General features: G+C 58.9%; 2 protein-coding genes across 2 annotated transcripts in view; one reads left to right on the top strand and one right to left on the bottom strand.

Annotated features, from left to right (window-relative positions):
- RTN4RL1 (reticulon 4 receptor like 1) overlaps positions 1 to 4,534 on the bottom strand; it is a 23,272-nt gene extending 18,738 nt beyond the window's left edge. The window contains exons 1-2 of the mRNA XM_017742952.1: positions 4,484 to 4,534; positions 3,967 to 4,047 (exon numbers count right to left, since the gene is read on the bottom strand). Coding sequence (XP_017598441.1) covers positions 3,967 to 4,047; positions 4,484 to 4,534 — 132 coding nt within the window. The remainder of the gene's footprint in view (positions 1 to 3,966; positions 4,048 to 4,483) is intronic.
- A 4,375-nt stretch (positions 4,535 to 8,909) lies between these two features.
- Positions 8,910 to 10,639, top strand: part of DPH1 (diphthamide biosynthesis 1) — a gene marked incomplete at its 3' end in the record, with an annotated part of 20,970 nt that continues 19,240 nt past the window's right edge. The window contains 1 exon segment of the mRNA XM_017742950.1: positions 8,910 to 9,336. Coding sequence (XP_017598439.1) covers positions 8,910 to 9,336 — 427 coding nt within the window.

Raw genomic sequence — 10,639 nt, 5'->3', positions numbered from 1 at the left:
CACAGTGCTCCCTGCTCCTTGCCAGAACACCCAGCCCAGCAGCCACCTCTTGTCCATGGAGATCCATGGCATGACCCTGACCCCTGGAGACACCCTGATAAATCAGCCAGAGTGTCCTTAAAACCCCAGGAGAGCATCCATCAGCCGCAGCACTCCCTGCAGATGGCACCGCGCTTGCGTGCGCAATCATCCGTGCCGCTGGTGGCAAGCGCTGGAGTCATGGCACGCGACCAAGAATCCAAGGAAAGTGCAGGAGACATAAGACCAAGCCTCAGCCATACAACAGGGAGTTCCTGGGGGTCTCCAGCTCCTGGACAACACGTGGCTCCTCGGACTGAGCCTGGCATGCACCTTCTCCCCATGGCAGCATCCCTCATGTGCCCCAGGCTCCGCATGGGAATGCAGACAGGTCCCACCATCCCCTTTGCACGGTGGGCACAGACCACATGCTTTGCTTCACTTCTTTCCCCCAGCCTCGGAAGTTTCCTTAGAAAAGCCTGGCAGCCAAAGCCAACGACTCCGAGAGCAAACTCCGGGCTGACGACAGGATTACTAAATCCCTGTCAGCAAACAGGGCTCAAGCAGCTGCTCTTTTGCATTGTAAATCTGCTGCTCCACTGTTGGTTGTGCAAGGCCTGGGAACCACAAACTCTTGGGGTGAAAAGCACTGAGGCCTCTCAGCACTGTCCCTGAGAACTGGGGTCATCCTCAGCTCTTCATCCCACTGCAGCACCAGGCTCCTGCTTTGCAGCAGCTTGGAGAAGGAGGGGATGCTCAGTCCTCCCAGCAGGACTCTGGATGCTCTCTGTCCCTTCACCATTCTTGGTGGTGATGCCACCGACTCAGCAAGATTGGATAACCAGAGGGATTTTGGGTGTCGTGGCCCCTCTGGACTCGCTGCTGGTCCCCTGGGATGAGGTGGCTGCAGCACATCGTGCTCAGCCTGCCGAGCACGGCCGGGGCCTGCTGGGCCGGGGTTAATCTTGTTGTCACACTTTCCCTCCTTCTTGCTGGCTCGGCGCGCTTTGACCCGCTGTGAAATTGTGGCCAACAGCACTGAATATTTTAAGAGCGGCAATGCAGTGATGGCCGCGCGGCGGAGCAGCAAGGCAGGCCGGGAGCTGGGCTGGGCCCTCACCTCCCCCCCGCCACCACCAAACCATTAGCACAGTTCAGGGAAACCTAAAAAATTCAAAAGACACTGAAATATGCAGCATTTTTGCTCTCTCTGGAAATGACGCGCTTCGCTTCCCAGATGCTCCCGAGTAGGAGGTTGTAAATAAGAGGCTTTATGGCACAGAGGGTGTTGCCGATGGGGCTGTGGGATGCTGCAGAGCCCAAATTGACACCCCAATCCTTGTCCTGCCCCTCGCTGGGGACAGGGCCGTGCTTGAGCTTGGAACAGACCTGCACTGCCATCAATGTCCATCCTCACTAGCGCAGTGCAGCCATTAAAGGAGCTTCCCCTCTCCATCCTTGGCCTCTGCTGGCTGCTCCCTGCCCCTCTCCCCCTGGGATATCCCCTCGGTGCATCCCTCCTCCCCTCGGCCGGGTGGGACGCGGGTGCCGCAGGACCTGATGCAAACACCTGTCCTCAGCACTTCTGCTATCTGGGACACAGCAGAGCAGCAGCGCTGAGGAAAAAAAAAAAAAAAAAAGGGAAAAAAAAAGGAAAAAAAAAAAGTCCTATTTGCATAAACCTCCCAAAAAGAGGAGCTGGAGCCTGAGTCTGGAGAGCTGGAATATCAGTCAGGGACCACCAGAGCTGGTAGGAAATGCAATAAGTATTTGGGAAGCATCACCTGGACGTGGGCACGTTCTGCCACCAGGTCCCTGCAGATCCCCAAAGTGCTGCCCCGGGGCTTGACACCCCATCTAGGAGTGACATTGGGACACTTTTGTATTCAGGTCTTAAGAGGGCAGATTAATCGCCATGTGCTGGATCTGTCACGCGCAGGGATGTATATTCTTCTCGGAATTTACAAGTAGTTCTGTCTGAGAAATAAACAACTGGAGATAAAAATTACATTGTCACCGTGCAGGTGTGATCGATGGGCGAGACAAGCCCTCAGAGTGCCGGCGAGGTGCCACTGGCACAACCTGCCCAGGGAGTGCCAGCAGCTGGGAGAAGATGCCGAAGGGACTCCGGGAAGGGCAGCGGGATGGACTCCACTGACCCCAGCCTGTTGTGTCTCTGTCCCAAAAGCCAGGAAAAGTGGGGACAGCCACCAAGGCCATCCCCAAGTGAAGATGATGCCAAACCCTGGAGAAAACAATGCTGGTGATGGGTGACCACTGGGATGAGCTGTGGGAAGATGCCTGGAGCAAAGCAGTCAGCACCAGAGGGGGCTGCAGCCCCCAGGTCAGCTCCTTGTAAAACCCTCTTGGGCTCTCTCTTGCCCCTAAACCTCCTCTCCAGCGTGTTTCCAACGTCAGCAACGGGCAAAAGACAGAGCCAGGCTGGCAGCCACCGAATTCCCCAGGGATGTGAGAGAAGGATTGATGCAGTTTACACCAAGTCCCTTTCTAGTTTGGTTTCTCCTTCATCCTCCTCTGCTTCCTGTGGCTGCATTGCCTTGGCCTGGCTTGTCATGGAGTGACAGAGCACATTGCCTGCTGGGGTCACTCCCTGGGGAGGGACAGGCATTGGCTCCCTCTTAGTTTAAATCTGAATTCACACTCAAAGCACTAAAATAGCTATGTGTGGATCCTTTTCCCAGCCTTCGGCATCCTGAGGAGTCATGACTCGGCTCAGCCTGCCGGGATGGAGATCCCAAAACCATCTGGGGATACCCAGCGGCCCCCGAGGCGGGTGCCTCGCTCCAGGCTGGCACCCAGCAGCTGGTCCAGCAACTGCCTTCGGTCTATTAATAAAGCTGGAGCAGCTGGTAGAGCATCCACCGCGCCAGTCCTCGGGATTTATCCACCGCTCTGCCTTATCAGCCATGCTTTTCACAAGCACTTAAATTCAGGAGGAAAAGGAAAAAGTGAAATCAGATAGAAATGCAGGTCTGTTTGCTGTTTTCTCCAATGAAATGGTTCTGGGTAAACAGCAGACGCCTTTGATGAAATCCCAGCAGGCTTAAACAATAAAGCTGGTTACAAACTCAATCTGGCGCAGATATCAGATCTGAAATTGTTTCAAAAAACATGTCAACATTTTCTAATGCTGCTGCAAAACTTCCTCGGCACCTTGCCACAAGCTGCATCTGTGACGCAGGTCCTGCGCCGCTGTCCCAGCTCGTGCTCCTGCTGCTGCACTTCCCAGGGGGAGCCCTGCCCTGGCACCTCTGCAGCCCTCTGCCTGCCGGGAGACCCTGAGCTGCAGGAAGATGCTCGGTGGCATCACCTGGGAGGCAGGAGATGCACATTCCCTGCCCCGTGCTCAGGGCACACCGAGTTGTTCTGCAGCTGTAAATCCAGTTCCCATCCCCGGGCACAGCCAGGCTGAGGCTTCACAGAGCTGGAGGTCTGGCACCGCTGGACGAGGGGCATCAGGCAGGGTGGGCATCCCTCTTATCACATCTCAGGAATGGAATTTGGCCGTGGGTTCATCCCAGGTACCGCCAAGGACAATTGACTTTTCCATGGAAAAACAATTTGCAAAGCGTTGTGGTAGCAGAGGAGCACAGCTTGGTGCTCCTCCTGGGTTTTGCCTCCCCATGTGCCACCTCTGCATCCTGCTGGGACACCAGGGCACGATGAGGCTGCAGGGGGGTGCACAGGTCCAGCTGATGGAATGGCTGGCTGGGGACAAGGCTTGGTCCCTCTCCTACGCCGATGGCACAGCTGGGGGGCACAACGGGGACTGTCCTGCGCAGGGCAGCTGGGTCAGGGTGACAGGAAACCTGGCAGCTCCATTGGTGTTAGAGTGACAGGGACCATCCAAACTCGGAAAACATGTGGATCTGGACTGCAGTGAGGCAGGTCCTGCGCTGGCATTGCCAGGACCAGCCTGCCAGTTACCTGGCACTGGCACTTCCCAAACTCTGTCAGCACTTGGGGTCTCTGGAGCACACCAGGGGATGCAGGCGAGAGGGTGAGAGGCTGGGGAGGAGGAGGAGGCACACCTGGTCACACCACAAACATGGACACTGTCTTGGCTCTGGTTAAAAAGCCTGGGCCAGTTCCAAAGGTATTTGGGGTCCCCCAAAGGCTCCCACCTCCATCCATAAGGGATCTGCTCCACAAGTGTGGGGACAGACACACTCATCCCATGTCAGATACAGCCCTACACACACCCCATCCCACACCCCTGAGGAATCCCCCAGTCTGGAGCTGATGCCTGACACAGCTCATGTCCCACATGGCTGTGATGGAACAGCAGACCTTTCATCCCTCCCAGGACCTGGAAACGACAAAGGGGACACAGGAGAGGAAGAACGGGGCAAGAGGAAGAGGATGAGGGGGGCAGGCAGCCCTGGGGGGCGCGGGGGGCCACGCCTAAGCTCCGGTGCAGCACAGGGGATGTGGCAGAGCTGACCCCTCTGCGGAGGTTGCCGTTGCCATCGATCCCTGTTGCACTCAGGCTCATTAGGGCCGGGGAGCTGCTGCGAGCGGCTGCTGGAGGAGACAGACGGGGGGAGCGCTCGCTGTGGCTCCCTGGATCGTATTAAATATTTACTTTGTTTTGTTTTGTTTTTCCCAGCTATATTGATCAGAGATGGAGTGTGGGGAGGGGAGCAAGGGGGTGCTGTGGGATGCTGGGAGGGAAAAGCAGAGGCAACGGCTGAGCTTGGAAAACGAGGACAGACCCTGTCGGGGTGTTCCCGAGGGATTCACCTGCTCTCCGCAGGGGCACCCGGTGCTGTCACCCTACAGAGAAGCTCCCCTCAGAGCCATTCACCCCCCTCAGGGTCGGGACGGGCATCATCAGCACACGGAGGGTGCAGTGAGGTGGCTCCCACTCCCCAACCCACACCAGCCCCGTCTCAAGGGATGCAGGACGGGGGGATGCCCAACGCGAAGGCACCTCATAGCTTGGGGTATCCCCCCGCCCCGGGCCGAGAGGTGCCCCCCGCATCCCGGCTGGGCCCCGGGAGCGGCCGCGCAGTCGGCACTGTTTCTATTTCGAGAGGAGCTCTACTGGAAAAGGAACAAAAGCCGAGGGAAGCTATAAATAGCCGCCTCCTTCACACCAGCGCCTCCTCCGCCCCAGCATCCCGCGGCCGGGGGGGTCCCGCAGCACGGCCAAACATTCAGCCCCACCGCCAAACCCCCTCCGCGTCTTCGAGCCAACATCTCCATCTGAAAACCAGAGGGAATAATAAGCCGGGGGATATCTGCCGCCGGAGCAGAACTGGCTCTGAGCAGCGGTTTGCCAAGTTCCCGGCGGCTCTGCCCAGCCTCAGCCGCGTTCCCCGGGGGATTTGCCGCTGCCCAGCCGGGCTCTGCACCCAAAAACACCCCGCGGGGACGGATTCCACCACCTGGGGATGCTCCTCTTGTCCCTGGCCCTATCTGCGGCTGGCAGGGAGCAGGAAGAGCCGAGTGGCTCGGGCAGACCTACTTTCAAGGCTTTAATCCTTTTCGCTTAAAGAATCTTTTTTTTTTTCTCTCCCCTCTCTTTCTTTTTTTCCCTTTCTTTTCCTTTCCGCGCGGCAAAGATGGGGCCTGATCAGAGGAGAGACGCAGGGAGCTGACAAGCTGCGGCGTACGGAGAGAAAGGAGAAAGAAATACATATTTATTACCCTCAATTATTAAAAAATAGATAGCAGCAGATCTTAGGCCCTGGCAGAGGCACTGCAGAGTCGTTTGTCTGAGGACTATTTTGTTTTTTAAATTCCATTGAAATTATAATATGCTGGGCTTGTTAGCACAAACACCCCGGCATACCCCTGCCGACGGGGGATCATCCCAACCCCTCTCCTGGCTCTGGTGTGCTTCCCGCAGGGTGGCTGTATCCAGCACCCGATGGGATGCCGAATTTGCAGGCAGCGGGGGAGGAGGAAGGGAGGGGGGCTGGGGGAGGCAGGGGCGGGGTGCAGCCGGCAGCCTTTGTCCCCATCTGCCTTCACCCCGGGGGGATCAGAAGGGCTCTGCCTGGAGCAAGCACATCCCAAAAGCACATGGATACCCAGGTGGGTGAAGGTCTCATGGACAAGATCTCACCCAGGTCACCTCGAGCCAAAAAGCCCTGTGACATTCTCCGTGCCCAAGGATGAGCTTTGCGCCCCTCGGGTGGCACCGTGGGGGTCCCGCGGTCACGGGGATGGGGTTTCCCCAAGCAAACCAATGCAAACGCTGGTGCGAATGCAGCTGGAAAAAAATAGAAAGCGGTTCCCAAGTGCGGCACACGGGGCTGGCGGAGCCGCTGGCACCTCCCCTCCGCTTGCAGGGCTGCTCCGTAAGGAGCCCTGCCAGAGCAGCAGCAGCCAAATTCCCTCCCGCCGCTGCTCCCCAGTAAACAGCGGCTGCATCCTCCCCGTGTGATGGTGATGCCGGGACTTGGGGAGCACGTGGAGCACCTCTGACACCCTCCGGCTCCAGCACCGCGCTCTCTCCACAGACGGGATCTGTTTGGATGCCCTGGACCACGATGGACACACAGCCTGCTGTGCCATCTCCAGGGCCAAATCCCGCAGCCACCCCATCCCGCTGGCCGTGAGAGACGCAGCCCTGAGTGGAACCAGCTTTTGGCACCGTGAGCGGTCGCAGCTCTCCCAGCCCAGGCAGGAGCATCGCTAAAAGCTGCTCACCAAAGCTGGGCCGGCTCCAAGCTGCCGTGCCGGCTCCGAGCCGCTGTGCCAACACCACCGGGAAGCAAGCAGCCAGCAGGCACATACGCTGTTAAAAAGGAAAAGGAGCTTTCTACACCAAATGGAGCATTTTCCGCTTAATAACCCCCAATCCTAATCTGCACAAAGAAGATTGCCCCCCGCATCTCCCCGTCCTGCATCTGCCGCTCGCCCTGCCCGCACTTAACACCCGGGCAGAGCCGCGGCTGCCCCACCAGCACGTGCCCTCGGCAGGAAAAGCAGGAGAAAGACCGACCATTGGGAAAACAGGCGATGCCCAGCACTGGGCTCATCTCCTTTGTCAGCACCAAGCCTCCACCATTTGCCATCAGTAAAAATAATATTCCTAAAAGTGTCCCCCCTCTGATTGCCGGGCGGCAGGCGCAGGGCTGTGGGTTTCCATGGTGATGCTGTTCCGCAGGGATGGTACAGGGGGATCGGTGGGATTGGTGCTTCCTCGATTTGGGAGATGGGACGCGGTGTTGACATCCGGAGCGAGGACAGCACCGGCCCTGCTGCTGGCAGAGGATCCCGAGGCTGAGCCAGCTCCTTCCACCTTGGGCTTGAGCAGCATCACCCAAAAAAAGAGCATCCTTGCTGGAGAGGACATGGCTGCTCCTGCATCCCAGTGGTGCTCCTGAGGCCGTGCCCTGCACCCCTGCCCATGCCACCACACGGACCCCTGGCTCCTCCTCAATGACTCCCACCAGGATCCCGCTTGCTCCCGGCCTCACGGCTCTCCCTGCAACCTCCCACTTGTTGTCTCTGCTCTTCAATCAGACTCCAGCCTCCTTCAGTGGGTTCCAAACGAGGGCAACACCTCGCCCATCCCAACCTGCTGGGAACCCAAACAACAGCCACCACTGCTGGGGTGTGGGTGCCTGTGCTGCTGCTGCTGCTCCACCAAAGTGCTCTGCAAATATAATCTGCTCTTAATAACCCGAGTCTCTACTGATCGTGGCTAAACCCTGGAATTGCACTTTGCAAACAAAGCCCAAGTTTTTGGCTGTTTGGGGGAGACTGGAGCAGCTCCCTTGGGTGGGGACGGGCAGCAGTGTCACCCAGGGGTGCCCCAATGTGGGGCAGAGCAGGACAGGTGGCTGCCCCAGTGATGTGGGGCTGAGGCAGTCGTGTCCTGGGTCACTCTTCTGCAAGGGGGGCTTTGTGTCCACACTCCCACAGGGGCACTGCCAGGAGCAGGGGACACCCCAATGGGAGACAGCCCTGGTCACACCTGGCCACCACCACCACGTCCCTCCAGGCTCCCACACTTCCCTGCCTGGCTTTTGCCTTCAAACAAGATTTTGGCTCTTGCTGTCAAAACCCATCAGTTTCCAGCAGCCCAAGTTCCTGCCCGGCCCCAAGGCAATGACATCCCACTCGTGGCCTCATCCTGCAAACCACGGAACCCCCTGCCCGTGATGCCAGCCCGTGCCGCCGGCTCCAGCACCGCCAGGTGCTTCAGGGAAAGACGGGTGTGAAATCACTCTGGAAAATGCATATTTTTACGTCTCCCCAGCAGGTTCACTGATGTTTTTAGGGCAGCGCTTGGAGGCCACCTGGAGCGTCACCCACAGCCTCCGGCACCCAGATGGGACTGTGGGGCACCGGGTGCAGCATTTTAGGCAAAAGGTGGGAATAACATCCAGCCAAGCATGGCCACGGCTCTGACCCTGCCGGGCTCCATCAGTGCAGGTCACTGAGCAGCGACGGCTCCTTCGCATCGCAGCCTCAACTCCAGGTCTAGGCAGGTCTCGTCTGCCGAGCCCTCCTCGCTCCCCCCAGCACCACCGCAGGGACAGCCTGGGCCGCATCCTGACCCCCTCCCCCTTGCTTCACCGGGCACAGAGAGCTTGTGGCTTCCTATCAGCTCTTTAGGAAATTAAACTTTTATAAGCAGAAAGGTTTCTGGGCTCTTGGCTCCCCGGCGCAAGAACCGCAGTCCAGCCTGCGCCTGCACCCTGCCCACTGACTGCTGCCCTGGCAGGGAGGGATGGAGGCTGGACGCCCCGTCGATGGGATGAGCGATGGAAGGGACAGGGATGTGGCTGCCCATGACCTTGGTGTCATCCTTGACCTGGAAATCTCCTTCTCCTGCATCACCAGTGTTGCACTCCTGCCTGCAGCTGCCTGCGGCCACCTCTGACAAGGCTGTGACACCCCCACCCGGGATGGAGCTGCACCCCACGCTGTCACCCACTGCCATGCCACCAATGACATCTCAGCGCATGGAATCCACCCTGAATCCCACCGGTGACTCCATGGACGAAGCTCACGGGGTGCAGGAGGCCCAAAATGCCCCCAGGAATCACAGCACTTCCCCGGCCATGCTGCCGCCATCCTGCCGCAAACGACTTTGCCCGTGCAGCACCGCGTGTGAAGCCGTCCCCTCGGAGCCGCCTCCTCTGGAGATGTCAACCACGCACAGCTCCTGCTGCCTCAAGTCCTGCCATGGCCCCAGCCTCAACCCTGGTCCCCGTCAGTGGGACGTGGAAGGCGGTGGCAGTGCCACCATCAGCCCGTGCTGCCACCCACCAGCACAGCCTTGCGTTGCCACCATCCTTGACAAAACCAGCCGCCCCCGAGCCCTGCAGAGGGGTTTGGCCCCAGCCCAGCGCCCCAGCAGCAGCTGTCCTCTTTTGCCCTTGCCTCACATGTTGGGTGTCCCCTTTGCACCCCCCTTGGGGTGAATGCAGGGGACGGGGACCCCCTGCCCAGGGACACCTGGCCACAGTGAGGCAGGGAGGAAGAACCTGTCGGCAGGATGGAGGCCTCCTCTAACTGCCTGTTGAATTATTCAGGAACGGTATTAACTTATAAATGAGTGTGTTTGACTGATTTTGTGGTTGATGTACAGATAAATTCTAATGAAAGACAGCTACAAGATTTTAAATTATTAATTAGACTGCCACTTAACAAAGCCTATTTGGCACTCTATTTCCTTGCTTAACAAGACAAAAAACTTTAAGAATAGGTTTTGCTTTAGCCCACAGGCTCTTCAATTTGCATTTTGTTTTTCTAGCTCCACAAATGAAAGCTGTAGATCTTGACCTTAACAGGCTACCCCTGGTGGGATCCAACCCTGTCAGCAGCCTCGCTGCCTGCTTCCACCTCAGACTCCCAGTTTCCCAGCCTGGATGATGCTTTTCTTTGAGCCAGCAGCACCAGGGCTGGGAATCAAGGCTGAAAACCAGGACTGCTCCAAAGGCTTGGGGTTTATTCTCAAGTCATCCAGCCCGGTTGGGTTAATACGCCAAACAAAGCTGAGGCGGGAGCCAGAGAAAGGAGCATCCGAGTGCGAGGCCCCACAGCCGCAAGGTGACATTTCCCCCAGTGGGAAAAAGCATCCCTGGGGTGGCAGCGGGGGCTCTGCCCTGCCTGGGGGTCCGCACCTCAATGCCAGGGGCTGCAAGAACAGCGTTGGCACCTTCTCCCGCTGCTCGAGCCTCGTCGGAGACGGGCATGTGCTGGTGGTGGCGAGGGCTGGGCCTGGGGCTATGCGGCCGCCCCCTCCCCGGCCATGGGACAGCAGCGGGGGGTCCAGCCGGGGTACCCCAGCATGGCACCGCTGTCCCTAGCATCTCCCTGGGACTGGCCCCAGGTGCAGCGGGGCTGGGGGTCTTGCCTCCCCCACCGTCCCGGGCCCCCCGGGAGGGCCGGCTGCTCCCCTCGCTGTGATGTCACAAAGCTCCCCGATGATGTCCCGTCGCCGGGTGCAGCGGGGCTGGGGGTCTTGCCTCCCCCACCGTCCCGGGCCCCCCGGGAGGGCCGGCTGCTCCCCTCGCTGTGATGTCACAAAGCTCCCCGATGATGTCCCAGGCGGTTGCCATGGAAATCGCGTGATGTCACAGCGGAGCGATTCTCCTCGGGGGGGGGCGGGACGGGGCGGCTCCGCCCCACC

Source organism: Corvus brachyrhynchos, unplaced genomic scaffold (genome assembly GCF_000691975.1).
Source record: "Corvus brachyrhynchos isolate BGI_N302 unplaced genomic scaffold, ASM69197v1 scaffold99, whole genome shotgun sequence".
Classification (NCBI taxonomy): Eukaryota; Metazoa; Chordata; class Aves; order Passeriformes; family Corvidae; genus Corvus; species Corvus brachyrhynchos.
This window is presented reverse-complemented; position numbering and strand designations above follow the sequence as displayed.